Below are 20,849 nucleotides of genomic sequence, written 5' to 3'. Positions count from 1 at the left end.
TAATTGCAGTGTCAATGCAGGTCTTTAATTGCAGAGTAGGTAGACCATCAGAGGCCCCAAGGGCACTGGAGCACAGTTCCCCTCCATGTGCAATTCCTGAAGGGGAAATCAAGCTGAGAGTTCCTCTTTTTTTGCTCACATGTCTAGAAGGAAAGGAGTACTTGTGGCACCTTAGAGACTAACCAATTTATTTGAGCATGAGCTTTCGTGAGCTACAGCTCACTTCATCAGATGTTTACCGTGGAAACTGCAGCAGACTTTATATACACACAGAAATCATGAAACAATACCTCCTCCCACCCCACTGTCCTGCTGGTAATAGCTTATCTAAAGTGATCAACAGGTGGGCCATTTCCAGCACAAATCCAGGTTTTCTCACCCTCCACCCCCCCACACAAATTCACTCTCCTGCTGGTGCTAGCCCATCCAAAGTGACAACTCTTTACATAATCAAGTCGGGCTATTTCCTGCATAGATCAAGGTTTTCTCACATCCCCCCCACCCCCATACACACACAAACTCACTCTCCTGCTGGTAATAGCTCATCTAAACTGACCATTCTCCAGGTTTAAATCCAAGTTAAACCAGAACATCTGGGGGGGGGGGGGGTAGGAAAAAACAAGAGGAAACAGGCTACCTTGCATAATGACTTAGCCACTCCCAGTCTCTATTTAAGCCTAAATTAATAGTATCCAATTTGCAAATGAATTCCAATTCAGCAGTTTCTCGCTGGAGTCTGGATTTGAAGTTTTTTTGTTTTAAGATAGCGACCTTCATGTCTGTGATTGCGTGACCAGAGAGATTGAAGTGTTCTCCGACTGGTTTATGAATGTTATAATTCTTGACATCTGATTTGTGTCCATTTATTCTTTTACGTAGAGACTGTCCAGTTTGACCAATGTACATGGCAGAGGGGCATTGCTGGCACATGATGGCATAGATCACATTGGTGGATGTGCAGGTGAACGAGCCTCTGATAGTGTGGCTGATGTTATTAGGCCCTGTGATGGTGTCCCCTGAATAGATATGTGGGCACAATTGGCAACGGGCTTTGTTGCAAGGATAAGTTCCTGGGTTAGTGGTTCTGTTGTGTGGTATGTGGTTGTTGGTGAGTATTTGCTTCAGGTTGCGGGGCTGTCTGTAGGCAAGGACTGGCCTGTCTCCCAAGACTTGTGAGAGTGTTGGGTCATCCTTTAGGATAGGTTGTAGATCCTTAATAATGCGTTGGAGGGGTTTTAGTTGGGGGCTGAAGGTGACGGCTAGTGGCGTTCTGTTATTTTCTTTGTTAGGCCTGTCCTGTAGTAGGTAACTTCTGGGAACTCTTCTGGCTCTATCAATCTGTTTCTTTACTTCTGCAGGTGGGTATTGTAGTTGTAAGAAAGCTTGACAGAGATCTTGTAGGTGTTTGTCTCTGTCTGAGGGGTTGGAGCAAATGCGGTTGTATCGCAGAGCTTGGCTGTAGACGATGGATCGTGTGGTGTGGTCAGGGTGAAAGCTGGAGGCATGCAGGTAGGAATAGCGGTCAGTAGGTTTACGGTATAGGGTGGTGTTTATGTGGCCATTGTTTATTAGCACTGTAGTGTCCAGGAAGTGGATCTCTTGTGTGGACTGGACCAGGCTGAGGTTAGTGGTGGGATGGAAATTGTTGAAATCATGGTGGAATTCCTCAAGGGCTTCTTTTCCATGAGTCCAGATGATGAAGATGTCATCAATATAGCGCAAGTAGAGTAGGGGCTTTAGGGGACGAGAGCTGAGGAAGCGTTGTTCTAAATCAGCCATAAAAATGTTGGCATACTGTGGGGCCATGCGGGTACCCATAGCAGTGCCGCTGATCTGAAGGTATACATTGTCCCCAAATGTGAAATAGTTATGGGTAAGGACAAAGTCACAAAGTTCAGCCACCAGGTTAGCCGTGACATTATCGGGGATAGTGTTCTTGACGGCTTGTAGTCCATCTTTGTGTGGAATGTTGGTGTAGAGGGCTTCTACATCCATAGTAGCCAGGATGGTGTTATCAGGAAGATCACCGATGGATTGAAGTTTCCTCAGGAAGTCAGTGGTGTCTCGAAGGTAGCTGGGAGTGCTGGTAGCGTAGGGCCTGAGGAGGGAGTCTACATAGCCAGACAATCCTGCTGTCAGGGTGCCAATGCCTGAGATGATGGGGCGCCCAGGATTTCCAGGTTTATGGATCTTGGGTAGTAGATAGAATATCCCAGGTCGGGGTTCCAGGGGTGTGTCTGTGCGGATTTGATCTTGTGCTTTTTCAGGAAGTTTCTTGAGCAAATGCTGTAGTTGCTTTTGGTAACTCTCAGTGGGATCATAGGGTAATGGCTTGTAGAAACTCGTGTTGGAGAGCTGCCGAGCAGCCTCTTGTTCATATTCCGACCTATTCATGATGACAACAGCACCTCCTTTGTCAGCCTTTTTGATTATGATGTCAGAGTTGTTTCTGAGGCTGTGGATGGCATTGCGTTCCGCATGGCTGAGGTTATGGGGCAAGTGATGCTGCTTTTCCACAATTTCAGCCCGTGCACGTCGGCGGAAGCACTCTATGTAGAAGTCCAGTCTGCTGTTTCGACCTTCAGGAGGAGTCCATCTAGAATCCCTCTTTCTGTAGTGTTGGCAGGGAGACCTCTGTGGATTAGTATGTTGTTCAGAGGTATTTTGGAAATATTCCTTGAGACGGAGACGTCGAAAATAGGATTCTAGGTCACCACAGAACTGTATCATGTTCGTGGGGGTGGAGGGGCAGAAGGAGAGGCCCCGAGATAGAACAGCTGCTTCTGCTGGGCTGAGAGTATAGTTGGATAGGTTAACAATATTGCTAGGTGGGGTAAGGGAACCATTGCTGTGGCCCCTTGTAGCATGTAGTAGTTTAGAAAGTTTAGTGTCTAGAAGGGAGAGCTAGCCCATGAGTTGCAAAGTCTGTATAGGGCCCATTGAATGTTTGGGGCTGCAAGCCACTGCTTCCATTGCTCATACCTAAGGCCAGCCCGGCAAAGTAGCACAGTGTTAGCATATGGCAATGTGAAGGTCTTGACAGAGGGTTAGGAATAGGCCCGGAACTGGTTGAGAATGAGCTCATAGCAGGATGGTGGTCTGACTTTAGGGATAGGTCCATGGACCTATCAGCTCCACTGGCAAAGACTTCAGAGCCAGCAATCTGCACAAAATGAGGAGCGGCTGACTGTTTCATCTTTTTTGTTTTTTAAACAAAGAAACCAAGGAAACTGAATGTACAAAAACTAGAACTATTGTTAAGGTTGCAACATCTTGTTCTTTTGTAAACAAATGTGGCTAAGTTAACACTGTATACAAACTGTTGGAATTTCCTGATTTTTGTGTGCTTGGTTTTGTGAACTTAACATTGCATCCATACTACTTTTTGTGTTTTATTATTATTATTAGTAGTGGTAGTATCATCATTTGTTATTCTTTGCACTTCTGTAGCACCTTGGATCAGACGATCTCAGGTTACTTTACAAACATTAATTAAGCCTCACAGTTCCCCTCTGTGGTAGGTAAATATTATTCTCTGTTTTACAGACTGGTAAATTAAAGTACAAGATGTAAACTTATTTTTCCGGGGTCACACCAATGAGCCAGGATTAGAATCTAATATTCTGGATCTCAATCCTGTGTTCTAAACCTTAGACAATGCTTCTTCCTTGAATGAATGTAGAGATAAGAACAAATATCCTTGTAAATCACAGTTTACCGCCGTTGACATAATTTTCTCATCACAGTAAGTAAAGATTGACGTGACATTCTAAAAATTAGTTATTCCAAAGGTAGCCTATTGCAGGATCCACAGCAGTGCCATCCAATTAGAAAAAATAGGCTAATCTAACCTGATGCTATTATCATTTTTTTAAAACGAGTCTTAGTTCAATTATAAAATCCTTGTACCATAACGTTGCTTTCTAGGCCATATGTCCTTATTTAGAAAGAAAATGATTGCACCCTTAATTCAAAGGGAATGTTTCCCTCTGAGCCAGAACTCAGTAAAATGTATCAAGAAATTGTGGAAAAGGGCAAGCAAAGAAAATCAAATTGCAGCGTGTGAAACGATTTAAGAAGGGACCTGGGGAATACATAATCTCCAAACTGCCAAGTTAGAGCAAGTATAAAATATACAAACAAGCCTGATATTTTTCCCAGTTGATCTCATTATGCGGTATGCTTGGGATAGATAAATTCAGTTAGAATGCATTAAGGCTGGATTTTCAAGGAAACAAGTCAGAAGTAATATGTTTAGCTGATTCCACCTTGTTTTGATACATGGGCTTTTTCAAGTTTAAAGAAGTGCATTTTTGAAGCCAAGTGGTTTGTTTTGTTTCAAGCATTAAAACAAGAGGCAACTCAGTGACCATTTTTTTCCCTTCTGGAAAATACTTTAATAATTTCATCATACTCTTTAATAATCGGTAGTAGACCGCTGAACAGTATATATCACTGCCACTTATTGTTGCCTGCTTAAAATACACTGAACTAGCTTCAAGTGCAATCCCTTAACACAGTTTCTTCCACAGAGTACTTTTTTCCTAATCTCCAATATATTTTAATTAAATTGTCCATTTATATTTATTAAGCCAGTTTGTTGTCTCCTAATGCAGAAGGTTGCTATTACTGATATAGTTTACCAAAGAGAAGCATTAGCTTAGCTGTGCATTGATATTAAAATGGAAGAGAATGCAAACAAAGAACTTCTCCCAAAAGTTTCCTGAAGGGCTTGTCTACCCAGGGAATTCTCAGGGAAGTTAGTGCAAAATAGCTAGGGTGTAAACTATTCCGCACACATCTGTGTGCTCACCTATTCTGCACTAAAAGGACCTGTTTGTGGTTAAGGTTAATCCACTTCCAAAGTGGATTAATCTAAACCACACAAAAAGCCACTCTTAGTGCATAATAAGAGTGGCAAAAAGCCTGGAATAGCTAGAGCTGAATAGTTATTCCACACTAGCTCCCTGTGTGGACAATGTCAACAAGCCCTTAGATATCATTGTCCTTCGGAGTTTGATAAGTGTGTGTGTGTGTTGGGAAGGGGACAGACCTTGAAATAAGGACTTTCCAATTTCAGTAAGTGTTTGGAAGGAATAGCTTACCAGCTCTGATAGCCTCAGGTTAGACATAATCTCTGGCAGTATGAAACATAACTGCAAGGAATGCTTAGTCTCTGGACTGCCCCTCAAGAAACACTGGAAGTAGATCTCTTGGCAAGCTAGTTTATAAGGCTGTCCATTATATGCCGAATCCATTCACCGGCAGTATGGCATAGATATGTGAACTGTAGAGATAGGTCTGCCCCCAGAATTCCAGATCCAGAAGTTTGGCTCCAAACTTTTCATGTTGGGGTTAATTCAGGAGAAAAGTATCTGCTTTTCTTTGAGCTGCCTCTGCCGACTTAATTTTTGCCGATAAATTGGAAGGAAAATGGAGTTCATCTGAATTTTGTTGGCTATAGTTGATTCGTCCCTTCACACAACACAACTCAAAAGCTGATTTGTCAGAGCTTTTAAAGCAATCAAACTATTCCCTCAGGTTACCTTTGTGGAACACCATGTGGAGCGCCGTCTGTCATTCTTGTTTGGATTTGGAAGCGAGCATGTTCAGTATTGTTTGTTTGTATTATCCTGGCACCAAAGAGCCCCGGACATGGACCACCAGGATCCTACTGTGCTGTGCGAACAGGACCAAAAGACACCCCCTTTTTCTGTCTCCCAGTATATCTAAGTGCTCACAGTCAGTACACAGGATGGGCAGCTGCCATCTCTACCAGGTTCTTGCCCTGTAACAGAGGCAAGAGGATTAATGGATTAATAGATCCATCTGAGCCACCATAGAAGATGAATATTAATTATGTTGTTCCCTCAAGGGCATTGCTTTCTCTACTGCTTCCATGATGCAGCCCCCAAATCAAGCCTCAGTAAAATTAGAGACTGTGTCTACAGAAGCCTTCCTAAAAAAAAAGAAAAAGAAAAAAACACCTTCTCACAAAACCAAAAATGACAAGGAGTTAAAAACCAGACAGCTGTGGCTTTAAGAGAGATAAAAAAGTGTTAGGGAATGGGAAAAAAATCCCACAGCCTGTTGTAGCAGCTGTAGCTTCAGATCGTGTGGAAAATGAAGGCAGATGATTCAATTTGGCCTGTGCCCCGAGTACATTTCCAAATGCTTCTGTGTGCGCGCAAGATAATGAACAAATATATTGAGATGGCACAAGATCAGTCCGAGTTTGCTGCTGTGCAAGCCATGGAGCTCCCAGTAGGAGCGAACTAGCTTTGCTAGGTTAATGGGGGTGAGGGTCGGAAAGCCCAGCACCTTTCAGAACAACTTAAGAAAAGAATTTGTCTCCTTTTGCCCCAGGCTCCCCATGGCACTCAAACGGAGCTTTTGATAAATCGAAGTGTATTTATTAATAACGAGCAGGGGCAACGTGCCTGTGATTTGAAAATAGGGGCACCAAATTAAAATGGGCTTTTCTATGACATCGGAAAAGCGTAAGTAAATGGAGAGTGGAGTGATCTATTATGATTAAAAAGCAGGGTCTGGGAGCTAGCACAGTGATAAAGAAAAAAAGCCCTTTTGTACAGGGAAGACCCCATTCTGTCCACGCACATCTTTCCCTCTCAGGAAAAAGAAGCAAGGGGGGGGGGGCGAAGGCAGGTGCACTAGAGAAAAACAGAACTGGAATATAATGAGAGCTGAAGTTATCGCTGGAATGAGTTATGGTATTTAATCATGCTACATGTTGTCCAATGGCATGAGATTCATAATTCTTGGCTCTGAATGTGGTTTCGGATTGTCCATGAGCACCTGGAGCATGCCGACTGATTGTGGCCTTTCATACCTATCCACACACACCCCCACACCCACACACACACATGCTCTTTCTCTTGCCAAACCAGCCCCTAAGCAGAAATGGCTGTTCGGGATTCCTCATATTCTGAAAGCTGGGCCTTTGGTTGATGGTGAGAATTGCACTGAACTATAGAGATGTCCGGGACCACTAACTGCCAGCTTTGCACCATAATGTGCATGTTCTTTGATGGGTCGTGTGTCAAGGAGAAGGCAGCATTTGTCCATGTTCTGAGTAACATTGGGTTCTAAGCAGTGGTGGAGACAAATTCTGCCTTCAGACAAACCTTCAGTAGTATTCACGCCCTGATTAAGCAAAGCATTAAATGTGTACTTAAGAGTTTTGCTAAATATGGATGGACTTAAACACATTGGTGATTTGGGACCTAGATGAGGGTGAAATTTGACCCTCGGAAGAGGTAAATTTTCAGTATGCTTGGAAGGATTAGATTTGTATTGATTAATGTTGGTAAACATTAGTTTCGCCATACTCACAAAAACAGATGGAAAAATATTTCTATCAATAATGATTGAAACGTACAGGTTGGCAAAGTCAGAAAATGCTTCTTCAGAACTTAATGGAGTTTGATTTTACAATTTTTATTCTTATATTTTGACATGTGGTATTGACAATTTGTGTTATAAAGCTTTTTAGCTTGTTGAATCTCAGCAACTACTGTAATTAAATAACTATCTGACCCGCCCCCATAATTTCTACAACTGTGAAATTTAAATAGATAAAAATAAAAAAATGCTTAGAACCCATAATTTTGTATAACTGTGAACATTTGCAATCAGTAAAAATCTAAAAAAAAAATGCTGAAAAATAAGCGTGGTTATCCATCAAAAGTCTAAAAAAACACAATTTTTGCCAAGTCTAATTATCAAACCTTGTAAGTCTCCCCCTTGTTTGTATTGCTGCTCTGTTTTGGTTTAACTTTCCTAAAGGGACATTGTCAACCTGAATTTTTTTAATTGACTGACCAAAACAAAAGGGAGTGTCCTAAAAGAGCTCTCTTTCAAGATTACGACTTGATGTTTGTTTTCAGTTTTTTTAGTTTTTGTTTCCTGCTCCCCTGATGCTTAGAATGGTGTTTGGGGCAGACCCAAGATCAACACTATCAAATAGACTCAAAGCTGGCCCTGGTACACTGCCGCCTGCTGCTTCTTTACTTTCTCTTTCAGCTTTGTGGCTACTTTTCCTGGAAACACCATATTGCAGGGCCTGGAGGAGGCATGTGCAATCAGCAAAACGGAAAAAAGGGCCATCTAAAGCGCTGTCAAATTCACCAAATCAACAAACTGAAAAAATAGGTTTTTTTCCCCTTTATTCTCTTGTTTCTAATAATTCTAAGGCCTTCCTGTAACAGTAGTAAGCACAGTATTTTCAGGTGGAAATGAAATTTTCAAGTTTTCCAGGCATAAGTTATCCTGAACTTCTAGACTCTGGTTTTGTTCACACTTTAAAAATACATAAAGTGGTCAATGTTAGGGTAGTGTCTGTGTAAAACAGTGGCACTGTTGGATGCTCCACTTGGGCAGGGCTTCTCAATCCTTTTCTTTCTGAGCCCCCTCCCCGCCCCCCCAGCAGGCTATAAAAGAACTCCACAGTTCTCCTGTGGCACACCTACTAGTTCTCTGCAGGTTACGGAGTGGCAAGCATTGCAATTGCCTGGGGGCCCCTGCCACAGGGGACCCCCAGGAAGCTAAGTTGCTCAGGCTTCGACTTCAGTCCCAGGTGGCGGGGCTCAGGGCCCCGGGCTTCAGCCCCATGCAGTGGGACTTCAGCTTTCTGCCCTGGGCCCCAGTGAGTCTAACACTGGCCCTGCTTGGCGTCCCCCCTGAAACCTGCTTGTGGCTCCCCAGGGGGCCCTGGACCCCTGGTTGAGAATCATTGCACTAGGGCACAGCAGCTTACTATGGCTGCCCGTCAACTAAGGCTGTGTTTCCACTGGCACTTTCAGCGCTAAAACTTTTGTTGCTCAAACCACACCTCTGAGCGACAAAACTTCTAGCTCTGAAAAGTGCCAGTGTAGACAGCTCTATGCCACCACCCCTCTTTTGGGTGGTGACCGGACAGCAACTGTGAAAAATCAGGGTGGGGGTGGAGGGGTAATAGGAGCCTATATAGGAAAAAGCCCCGAAAATAAAATCAGGACATGGGGTCACCCTATTAGGGGTGGTTTTGTTTTGTTGCTGGGAGAGCTCTCTCCTTGAGATAAAGAGCGACTACACAGTGCATCTTACAGCTGCAGCGCTGTAAAGTGCGCTGTGTAGACATAGCCTAAATTACTTCCTGTGACCAAATGGCACAAGTCTGTGCTACACTGTGGAAAGTCCAGGTTCAAATCCTGCTGAAGACCCATTGTGAAGCAACAAAACAGGGGGAAAGTGTGCATCCTCTGGCTTTGTTACATTTAGGGCTTTTGTGCAAAGATTTCATGGTCTCCTAGGGCTAGGACCATTCAAAGGGATGGAAAAGGGATGTCAGTATGCAAAGTAAGATTCAACTCAAGGATACAGCCAGAGGGAATTTTTATAGCTGAAACAGCAACATCTAGAGAAACTAATTAAAAATCAAGCAGTCAAGCCAGGAGCAACTTCAAGAAACAAGGTTTTGACCAGTTCACTAATCTCCAGATCTGCAAAAAGTGCCCATGAAACTGATGCATCCATTTAGCAGAACTCCTTGTCCTCCTAGTTCAGTCCTGCATGTGGCTCATTAGGGTAATTACTGATGAATTAAAGCAGCTTGGCTCAGCACTCAGGCTGCTGGTGTGTGGGCTCCCCTGCTGGCAGGCAGCAGGTGTAAATGAACAAGATCTGTCAAAAAGGCTGATGACCCTCTTAATTCACAGCAGCAAACGGGGGACAGAGGTAGTACAGCAAGTTTAATAATTGATATTTACTCGGAAAGGTTAATGGCAGCAGTGATGCTTCTAATTTGTTTGCCCGTGCGAGACCTTGTCAGGTCAAATTGTCTCAATTTGTTCCTTTGTGTAGGTGTAGTTTCTTTCCTCCAAAGTTTATTAAAGGGAAACAGGTCAGGTGAGGGAACGGGGGGAGAGGGGGAGGCATACTACTGCTCAAGAAAGATTGGGTTCACTTCGGTAACAGATTGGGTGAGACCTTGAACTTGTGAGGTTTTCTTCTTGTTACGTGTTTCTGGTGAATATTTGAGTTTGAGATTAAGGAATTAGTAACATTGGGAATGGTGGACGCTCTTTTACTGTCTCTTTCTCTCTCTCCCCTCTCCTCTACAACCTACCCTCCTCCTCCCCCCCACTCCCGCCTACCCCTTTGGACATGTCCAGATGTGCTGTAATCTCAACCCGGAACAGCACCCTCTCTGGAGCTAAGCGGTATTATATTCTCCAGACTAGCTCAGTAGTTGGCCTCAGTCTGCGAATAATGCCCTGCACATTCACTGGGAAGAAACCGAGGCGTTTTAACTGCTGCAGTCCCAAGTGTTGGCTGGGGGCTCTGTACGGTATGTACTAGAGAATTTCACTGTTGAGTGTGTGCACTGAAGCACCTCAGTGTTATACTAAAGGGCGCTGTCTCCATGGGCATGGAGTGACAGTGCCCTCAGCGGGTGTTAACGTATGCTGGAACCACCAGGAAATATCTCTGGCCAGTGAATTGCAGATTATGCAATGAAATTGCACCCAGGGAAACAAGGGAATTTTATTGCCATTAAAAGTACCAATTTGTACAAATCAACATTTTAAATAGAAGCAGACTGATATGAATAGAACCTATTAATAAATTAAACACTTCCTTCCACCCGGTATTTCACAAGGAAATTAACAGAATAATTTGTTAGTAGATGATCTCAGGAATGTGGCAGTGAATGACATTTCAGTTCTGTTCTTCCTCCCCCTTTCCTCCCCTCCCCTTTTACAGTCTTTGCAGAATGAAGCGCTGTTATTGCTGTGATTTGAGACGTTATCCCTTTTACTTACTGTCCTGGGTTCAAATGTAGGCAAGACCATAAGTGAAAAGGTGGAAGGATAGTCCAGTGGCTAGGGAACTAATGTAGGATTTAGGAGACCTATGTTCAATTTCCTGCTCTGCCAGACATCCTTAAGAGGCATTTAGGGTCCTAGTGTGATTTTCAAAAGCATCTAGGCATCTAACACACATTGAAATCTAGGCGGTTTAGGTGTCTAGATGCTTTTGAAAATCCTGTTAGGTGTCTAAATACCTTTAAATATCTGGCCCATAAGCCTCTCTGTGACTCAGTTGTTGGTCTGTAAAATGAGGATAAAAGCATTTCCCTATCTCAGAGGGGTAAATACACACATTGTCAGGAAAATTACATTGAAGCTTTTGAGGTGATGGTAGCTTGTCTAGGAATGAGTTGCTCTGTCTCAGTACAGAACTATGACTTCTTTTATTATTACATAATGTTACTGCATACTGGCTGGAGACTCCACAGTAATATCTTACACAATAAATTTGATTCCACATAAACAAGCAGTTTCACTCTATTAGGGAGGGGAGGGGAGCTTTGTTTCTTTTCTTTGAGACCCCTGATGTGCTTCTAAACAAGCAATGGTAGCTCAGTATGGGGATGGGAGCCTTCAACATGTGTGTATTATTAATTCCTCACAGTTAGGAGTATTTTCAATACTGAAGTGGTTCAGGTCTGAACTAAGATGCATTAGTAGTAGATTGTGAGGGAAATTTGCCTATTGTCTTCCTGGTCATAGCTACTTGGCTCAGCCTGTCGCACTTCCATGAGTGCTAAATTCACCTATTCATTGAATGTTAACAAAAAGGGATGCAGAAACAAGCGGGTAAGGCACTCTTTGGAAAAGTCTCATGAACTCAAGAGCATCTTCTCCACATTGCAGTGAAATTATAGGTTTGAACACATTTGAGAAACTGCTTTTGGTGACCTCAGGAACAGGTGATGCAGCAGTGCCTGAAAATCCTCTGTTTGTTTTTCGTTGCTCCCTCTAGATGAAGGTTCCTGCAAGCAGAAGTGGCAGAAATAGCGAAGAAGACAGCATCAGGGAGGCCACAAGCTCTCAGCGGAGCAGCTCGAGGGACCGTCTCAGTGATGTAAGTACCAGAATCAAGCGCCGCTTCATTGCAGCAATTCCCACTGCTGACATGGCTTTTCATAAATCTCGCTGAACAAATGTTGGCATCCAGAGGTCACTGTGTAATAACTTTTTTTTATGTCATGATTGAGTGTTATGGCATAAGTGGTTGAGCTGCCTTGCAAACACTATAATCATGGTGCAAATAATATGATAAGTGAAAGATCAGAGATGGGAAAACAAAATGGAATTGTTATTCCTAAGGGGAAATATGGCTTGAGATTTTTTTAAAGAAAAAAGTTGTGTAAAAAGCTTTTTACAGATGCTTTTGTTTTTAGCTTCTGCACAGAATTATGGTGGAGGCAAAGCTGGCTCACCTATTGTTATGCTTCCTGCCTCTGAGAGATGAGGAGCATTTTTTGAGTGGTGGTGGAGAGCTGCCTTTCTCTTAGGAAACTCAACTCTACTTTGAGTGAAATGTTATGATAAAACAAAAGTAAATGGTGCCTTCGTGTGTAAACACACAAATGGGCTTTTGAGTCACCAAGAAATCAATGGCAGTGCTGGGATAATTTTATGTGAAGGCTTTTTGTGTTAGCAATTAGCATTTCGCCTTCATTAAAACATGATTTTTTACTAATTAGGACCTTTCCCGTTAGGAGAGATTTAAATGAAGAACAATAATCAAACGCTGGCACAAGCATGTCTGAAATATTAAATTTAACATTTCAATGGCAAGCCACAGAAATCCCAGAGCGAGCGGTTTTCATGTTGAGTTCTATTAATGTAAAATATGCTTCATAACTAAAACCTGTCACAGAAAACGGCTCACACCAGCCAAATTCAATTGGACAGTTAATTTAGCTTTAAAATTGAAAACACTACCTCTGCTTCAGGATGCAAAAGGAAGGAGGGGGGAAAAAGCCTTTGATAAGTGTAATGTATTTGCCATTAAGTCTTTCAGAGCCTATTCTACAGGAGAAGAAGGTGGGGGCGGGGGGAGGAAGAGGGGAAAAATGGCTCCCACAAATGTGTTTAAAAGCTGAAAGTATTTATTAAAAATGTCAGCAGAAAAGTGCTTCTGGCAGATTAAAGCGGGATTCGGCTTGACAGCTCTGACAGGGAAATGTGAGGGGGGAAAATTCTCTCTACATGTTTTGAGTGTGAATGGGGTGCTGTAAACAGCCTACATAGTGGGAGGAAAGAAAAAAAAATCACTGTTTCTGTGATTTGCTTCTAGAATAAAGAATCTGCACACACTGGAGAAGAAAAAGGGGGAAAAAATCCCTTAGGGGAAAATAATCGTGTCTGTGTGTGTTTATGTGTTTTTGACTGTGTGTTTGGACAGTAATAGTCTTTCTTTTTTTTTATAATTCTCAACCTCTAGTCACTCTTGACAAGTATGTGATCTGAGGCAGCTGGTAACACTGATGCTGCTTAATACAGCTGGGGGAAAGAAAAAAAAAAAAAGATTCAGACCTACCAATTGATTTCAGTAGTTTAGGTCAAAGTATTTAGATGGCAACTGGTTAGCCAGTCTCACAGGTTCTTGGAGGAGCCTGTAACGTTGTAGGTGGGGAGAGAGCTATTTTCTCTCCACACCCACCACCGGAGAGACGAGTTATATGGGCCCATGGTGCCGAAGCTCCAGCAATATTCAGGGTCTGGGGGCCTGGCTCCACCAATGTTCGGGGCCGGGTTTCTCCCCCGGCCCTGCCTGCCGCCCCCGCATGCCTCCCCCGAGCATCCCTGCCTGTGCCCTGGGTGGCTGCACCTTGCAGTTCCATGCTGCGCTCACCTCTCTGCCAGCTCCCAGCATCAACTGCCGCCGCAGGGTCCTAGCCCCCCCAACCACTAGTACCAGGGCAGGCTGAGCCTGACCCTGCCCTTCCGCCTCAGATGGATGGACCCTTCCCTTTTCCAGCAGGACCCTCCACCAGCACAGGGGGCCCCCCACCTGCAGTCACTGCTCCTGCCCCATGCTGGGCAAGGGGCATCCCCATCCCCCACCCCCAGTGAGGCTACAGTGAGGGGCAGCAGCAGGGGAAGAGGTGCCGGCAGACCTCCCCCCCCCCATGCACCCACCACAGGGGAGGCAAGGGGGCTTCCTGGACTTGAGAGGGGTCCTAGGAGCATGTGCAGTGACAGTGGTGCGAGGTGAGCGTGCTGCCGGGGATGGGAGGGCTGGGGGGAGTCCTCCTTTCTGGCCCCAGCTGGGGGCACCCTGCCAAACTCCTCATCCCTGACCCTGCCCCACCTCAGAGCCCGCACCCCCAGCCAGAGCCTTCACACACACTCCCGCACCCAACCCTCTGCCCCAGCCCACAGTGTTACAGCATGAGAGCCTAAAGAACTTGAGCTTCATCGAATGTCTAACTCTGTAGGCTCCTCACAGGGACTTATTCATCCAAGGAAATTCAGTGCGAGTCGGGTGTTCAACTCTTCCAGGCTCCTTGGAGACTTCCAGGCTGGTGCCTGTGGGCAGGAGCATACAGTAGAACCTCGCTTAATTTGCTCTAATGACCCAGCGACCCCTTACAAAGGATGCAATTTTTCCAGTTAGTGACTAATGAAATTGTTTGAAGAGCGAGGTTTATGAATCACAAAATGCCCTTAGTTTGTTATTTCATGATTGCAGTTGAGTTTTAATTTACTTTTCACAACAATTCATCACAAGGTAGTAAATGCTATTTAGTGGCAGTTACAAAGTAAGCCTTCAAAGGCTGCACTGTTGCAATCTGCTGGTACACTCTTGCAGAGAAGTGGGGAAGAAGACCCAAGATTTTTTGTGTGCATGCTATGAGGAGTGTGGATTACAACAGGATTCTACTGTCCATCCTATATAGTTCTATAGGTGCATCTCCTGGTGTATCGTTCAAACGGATGGTGTGCAATTGAACTGACTTGACCCCTTATGTGTGGCACTCAGAGGATTAAACCCCCATTGTGCACTAAAGATGTAAAGGGAAAGGGGTTTTATTTTCTTCCCCTTTAGGGGCCGCTGGAGGGATTACAAATTGAGAGTCTGAAATGCAATTGTCCTAGTGCTGTTACTTTTTCTTGCCGACATATCATGCTGCCTCAGGCATCTGGCCCATTGCTTGCTCAGTCCAACTAGCTGTCCTGCTGTTCCTCAGTGTGTTTGGGCTCAAAACAGTCTTGTGATGCCTGCTTTGTAATGTCTTCATCTCCCACCTCCATCCCTATTAACTTGTGGCAACAACCAGAGTAAATGAAGCAGGTGCTAGCGGATTTGGCTGCTATACTGTGGCACAGCAGGTGTGCAGAGGAATGTGTGCATTAAAGTTACTGCTCTGGGAGCACTGTAGGGCCATCACGCAAATTCCTTGGTTGCTCCTCTCTCACTTCAGTGCAGTTCTGCATTTAGGAGGTGCTATTAGGAGCAACTTAGTTTCTTTGTATGAATTGTTTCCTGAGATGACTTATTTAATGGGGTGCCACTAAGTTGTGTTTTATTTACATTAATGCATGTCTTTAGTCTCTGATGGACCATGAAGGAAAGAGGTGGCCTGATCTGTCATGAAATAATTACACCCTAAAGGAAACTGAAGTCAAATGATTGAATGAGTGTCTCTCTCTCTCTCTCTCACACACACTCACACACACACACACACACACACACCCGTGCACACCCCCTTTCTCTCACTCACACTCACTCTGCTTTGGCACAGTGAAATTTCCATGTGGAAAGAGCCCTAAAGCTTTATAGTACAACAATAATACTCTGTGTTGTACAGTGCATCTTTCCAGATGTTCCTGGGAGCTCCGTTTATTATAGATCATTGAGGGGAAAATGTATATTTTGGTCTAGTGAACTGATCTCTGACTGCAAAGATTTGATTTGTTGGGACTGGTTTCTCATCGATATGATAAGCCTGTTATGGGAAAACGAAGTTTTAACCAATGTTTGCATGACAAATAATTCTTATTTAAAGGGGTGGGGAAGGATGAGAATTTATACTTGTTTGTACTTGCAATGGTCAATGGTAAATTCCCTTTTAATGTATTACAAAGCAAAGGTCTCTGCAACACATGTTCTTGGTGTCCTGTCAGGTTCCTTTTAAACCAACACAGAGTCAACAGCTTTTTTCCAAAACAGGATTTTTTCCTATCTTTCATAGTAAGGTAATTGAAAGTTACCAAAGAACTAAGAGACAGATAAGCCCATTGCTGCTTGTTATGTTGACCCAAGTAAAGCTGGGAGGTTTGGGTTTTGCTCCCCCCACCTCCCCGCATTCTGTAATTGTCCTAATCTTTTCTGATGTCCCAAACAGTGTAAAAAATCCACACAGACCTTTGTATAATGGCTTTAAAAAAGGTTTTATCTTTTTCTTGACCCATCAGCTTAAGAACTGCTTGCATTTTAATGGATTTTCTCCCTCGCTAAATTGAATGGATCGTCCCTCATTATCATTTAAATAGAACCCTCACTCCCTGTGAACATGGAACATTTGAATGTGGTAGTGGAGCTGAGATGATTTGAAATATTTGCAAGGTGGGGAGAGGGAGAGGAGGAGGCAGCAGAGGACAGAATTGCTGAATGTAATTGTCATGGATTCTCAATTTTGTTGCCACAAGATGGGAAAATAGACTAATAATTGTCTTCCAACCCTGGTAGAATAGTTGCCCTAGTTAGCTGAAGCTAACACTCTAATTGTCATGGGGGCACCTAGATGAATGAGGATGTATGCAGGGCACAGCAAGGGCTAAATTGAGTGATATACTAAGGCAAAGAGCAAATTGGCAATTATTGGCCCAGCTGAAAAGGTTGGCAGGTGTGCTGCTTTCTCATGAGCCCTTAGGGGGAAATTGGAAATATAAAATATCGACCATAAATACTAGCTGATTAGGAAATATGTTGCAAGAGGTGCTGGCCACTTTAGAAACAAAACTCTCTTTTGCAGGAGATTGACTTTAGGCTGTGCACAAAAATACAAGCCCCTCTAGTAAGTCATTTTGGGCTTTTTCTCTCTTTTCTCCCAGCTGCCCGCTTTGAAAATGTTTTTACAATGTAACAAGCAAACAGAAATCCCTGTGTTAGAAAATGCTGAGTCCTTCCCTCCCCCCCCCCCACAAAGGTTTTTGGATTCGTGTTGAACATATTGCATAGTCTAGATGTGAAATCCTTTCTCCAGTAGAGGAGTACAATAAAGCCCTAGTGATTTTCCAACCGACATGTATTGCTCTTCTTTGTGTTCCATCAGGCTTGCTGGTTTTCTCCCCTTCGTGTTCCTGCACTATGTACTACTCTGCCCACTGCTGGGGCAAATGGATGAGAGCCGCTGCAGGTGTAATAGCAAGTGCAATACTGTATGCCAAGCCAACGACCTAATGGGTATGCTTAGGGCATAAGTCCCTTCCCAGGACAAGGATCAAACATCAGAAGCAAAAAAGGTCTCCACCCTTATTTGTCCACTTCCCAAAACCATCCCATAGTTTGACACATGTCACTTCACAGTCTTAGCTCGGGATAGAAGAGGGGGTTTGGAAGAGAAATAGCAAAGGGTGCTTACAGGTGAGGAATAAGGTGCATTGATAGTGCTCTTTGGGGCTCAGCAGTGGAATAGCAAAGGTGGTGTAGCCTGGGAGGATGGTGCATTGGAGGAGCTCCATTGGAAGCCTAGGCTTCCAGTATTTAGACTGTAAGCTCTTTGGAGCAGATGTTCTCCCTTATTTCACATTTATACAGCGGCTGACAAAATGGGGTCCTAATCCTGAATGAGGCTGCTGGATGCTGTTGTAATACAAATAAATAGTGCTAGTTGAAATTTAATAGTGAGAGGAATTGCAAATTAACTTGGAGGTGCATTCAAGTGCTGTTGTGGGGCTGAGGAATGGCTAGTAGAGGACAGGGCAAGTCAGGAATTGGATGCATTAACAAAGCTTATGTGGGACAGAAATAACAGAAGGTATCGTCAGCTGGCAGAGATGTGTATGGAAATTTGCATAGCATCTGAAATTTTTTTTAGTATCTTCATGTTTTCTTGATTGACTACTGATCTGACCCTGGAGGGAGAGGGACAGTGCTGAAATGGATGTACTCACACATGCATACCAGCCAAGGCCTGCCTGTGGATAATGGTCACGAGAAAAACAATTTAGAAGCCCCACACAATGACTGTACACTGAGCAGAGACTCACTAACAGAGCTATGGGCAGGAGTGTAGTAAAGAAGGAGCAAGAGTTAACGGGGTGAAAGCAAGGTCATGAAAAGGAAAGAGGATTTAGCTGAGTTGGGCGGGAATAGAAGAGGGATGGTCTTTTATTGCAGGGAGAAGTGTGACCTTACAAGGTGAGCCCAAGCCTGGGAATCGAGAACATCCGAAGCATAGTCTCCGATCTTCCACTGACTCCCTGCGTGGCCTGGGCCAAGTCATCTTGGGCCTGACTTTCAGAAGGGCTTAACATCAGGGTGTGTCTACATTGTAAAGGAAAACTCGTGGTGCCAAGTCTGATGCCAGGTCAACTGACTCAGGCCAGTGAGGCTTGGGCTAAAAATAGCAGTGTAGACGTTCCCACTCAGGCTGGAGCCTGGGCTCTGAGACCCTCCCAGCTCATCCGATTTCAGAATCCAGGCTTCAGCCCAAGGGGGAACATCTACACTGTACTTTTAGCCCCAGAAGCCCAAATCAGTGGACCTGGGCTCTGAGACTTGGTGCCATGGGTTTTTCTTTGCGGTGTAGTCATACCGTATAGTTCCAGTTGAACTCAGTGAAAACTGCTGGGTGCTCAGGCCCTAAATTTCTCAGCTGAAGTTTCCCCATGTGTGAAATGGAGAAACACATTTTACTGACTGGCTTTGCAGGGTGATATGAGGATGAATTATACTGATTTGTATAGAGCTCTTTGAGAAATGCTAGATAAGAGTGGAGTGGTGTTGGTTGGGAGGTGGGTACTTTATACTGGTAACCCCAAAAGTTCCATGACTCAGGCCTCCATAAATGATTTTTAACCCAAAATAGTAAATTTGGGGTTATTTAATTTTATTTTTGGTTTTTGACCCTTGAGGATGCACTTGAGTCACATTTTCAAGCGCTTCTCTTCAAGTATGAGGACTAGAAACTTACTTCTTTTAAAACAAATGTAAGTTTAGATTCTTTTATAATGAGTTGTTTCTAGGAGCTGGGGCTCTAAACAAAACCTCAAACATTGCAAGACTTGCACTAAAATTGCGAGAGTTGGTGACACTTGTTACCTGTAGTGAGGTTTGTAGCAACCTGTGTGGGATATGGAGGGGGGAGCCCAGGTTGCAGAAGGGCAGAGTTTTGTAGGATGCACCAAAAATCCAGTCTGTTTGCACATGGCTTGAATGCCAGTTGCAGTTGTAGCATCTCTGAATAGTTCTCTCAACAAAAACTAGGTTAGTTTTAGAAACAGTCATCTCATGTTATTACCCAGAATGCAGTGTATGAAATAAGGTTCACACATCACCAGGGATCCTAGTTTTCCATGATAAAAAAAGCAAAATTCTCTGATTTAAAAAAAACAAATCCGCATTTTTCTGTGATTAAAATGAAACGCTGAACTTTAGTTTCCCTAGCCACAATGTACATATAAGTGTCAGTGGAGCACAATGATATATTATAAGTTGAGAGGCAGAGCCCCGCCACCCAGAGCTGACAGCAGAGCCTTGCCTATTCTCCTGATTATCCGAATTTTTGATTATCCGATCCGGCCCTGGTCCCAATTAGTTTGGAAAACCCAAGGTTTCACTGTATCTGTGTTTATTTTTTTCACAAAATGTAAAAACTAAAGATTCTCTGTAAAAACGCAAATTCTGTGTTTTTCTGTGGCAAACGGATTTCTAGGATCTATCTGACCATCACTAGTCATCAGTTCTCTTTTCTTGTTGTTTCTGTGGATGCTAGTGCTGGGATTGTAATGCCCTCTTTCGTAGGAGGCTCTTTTTTTCCTAAAGCCAATTACAGATGTTTAGAATTTACATAATTTTATATCCATTAAGAAATCCTTCTAGTTTTTAACTGTTGCAAACATTGAAACCTCTTTGTTTATATGAGCATATAAAATAGGAAAATTAAGGAGAGAAGATGAGTCAAGTTTTGCTTAACATCCAGAAATCACATTGTGTTGTGGTTATCCAGGCAGGTCCTGGTTTCTAATCTGAATGAATACTTGACGCACTGTCTGACATTTGGCAAGTCAATTGACCTCATTGCGTTAGCACATGTGACTAATTGCATAAAGATGCTCCTGGTTAAACTATAGGCTTATTCCCAGCCTCTGTTGTCCCATCCCTCCCGTCCAAAGAGTGAGGTCTGGATTTATAAAGCCCATCCTGGGAAATAGAAATACTAGATCCCACCAGTATTTAAAGGCTGAAGTTGAACTAACACGATGGTGATGAGAGTGTTATAAATCCCTGGAGGACAGATGGAGAATTTTACCTCATTGTATCTCAACTCATCCTGCTTCTAAAACTGGATAAATGGCATGGTGATTTTCTAGGAGTTCTAGGATTTGGGTGACGCGCAGTGTCACAACCTCCAAGTCTCTCTTGTGTATCTGGGCCTTAGCCTTTCTGTGCCTGAGTTCCCCATCTCTAGAATGGGAATAAGAGCACTTCCATTCCTCATTGAAGTGTTCTGAGGATAAGTACATTAAAGATTGTGAGCTGCTCAGATACTATAAAAAGAAAAGGAGTACTTGTGGCACCTTAGAGACTAATCAATTTATTTGAGCATGAGCTTTCGTGAGCTACAGCTCACTTCATCGGATGCGTACCGTGGAAACTGCAGCAGACTTTATATACACACAGAGAATATGAAACAATACCTCCTCCGACCCCACTGTCCTGCTGGTAATAGCTTATCTAAAGTGATCATCAGGTTGGGCCATTTCCAGCACAAATCCAGGTTTTCTCACCCTCCACCCCCCCACACAAATTCACTCTCCTGCTGG

General features: G+C 43.6%; 1 protein-coding gene across 10 annotated transcripts in view; it reads left to right on the top strand.

Moving 5' to 3' along the window:
* FBRSL1 (fibrosin like 1) overlaps positions 1-20,849 on the top strand; it is a 757,721-nt gene that overhangs the window by 353,615 nt on the left and 383,257 nt on the right. For all 10 annotated transcript variants that reach the window (XM_073313637.1, XM_073313631.1, XM_073313632.1 and 7 more), the window contains exon 3: positions 11,827-11,928. In XM_073313637.1, coding sequence (XP_073169738.1) covers positions 11,827-11,928 — 102 coding nt within the window. The remainder of the gene's footprint in view (positions 1-11,826; positions 11,929-20,849) is intronic.

Source organism: Lepidochelys kempii, chromosome 15 (genome assembly GCF_965140265.1).
Source record: "Lepidochelys kempii isolate rLepKem1 chromosome 15, rLepKem1.hap2, whole genome shotgun sequence".
Taxonomy (NCBI): Eukaryota; Metazoa; Chordata; order Testudines; family Cheloniidae; genus Lepidochelys; species Lepidochelys kempii.
This window is presented reverse-complemented; position numbering and strand designations above follow the sequence as displayed.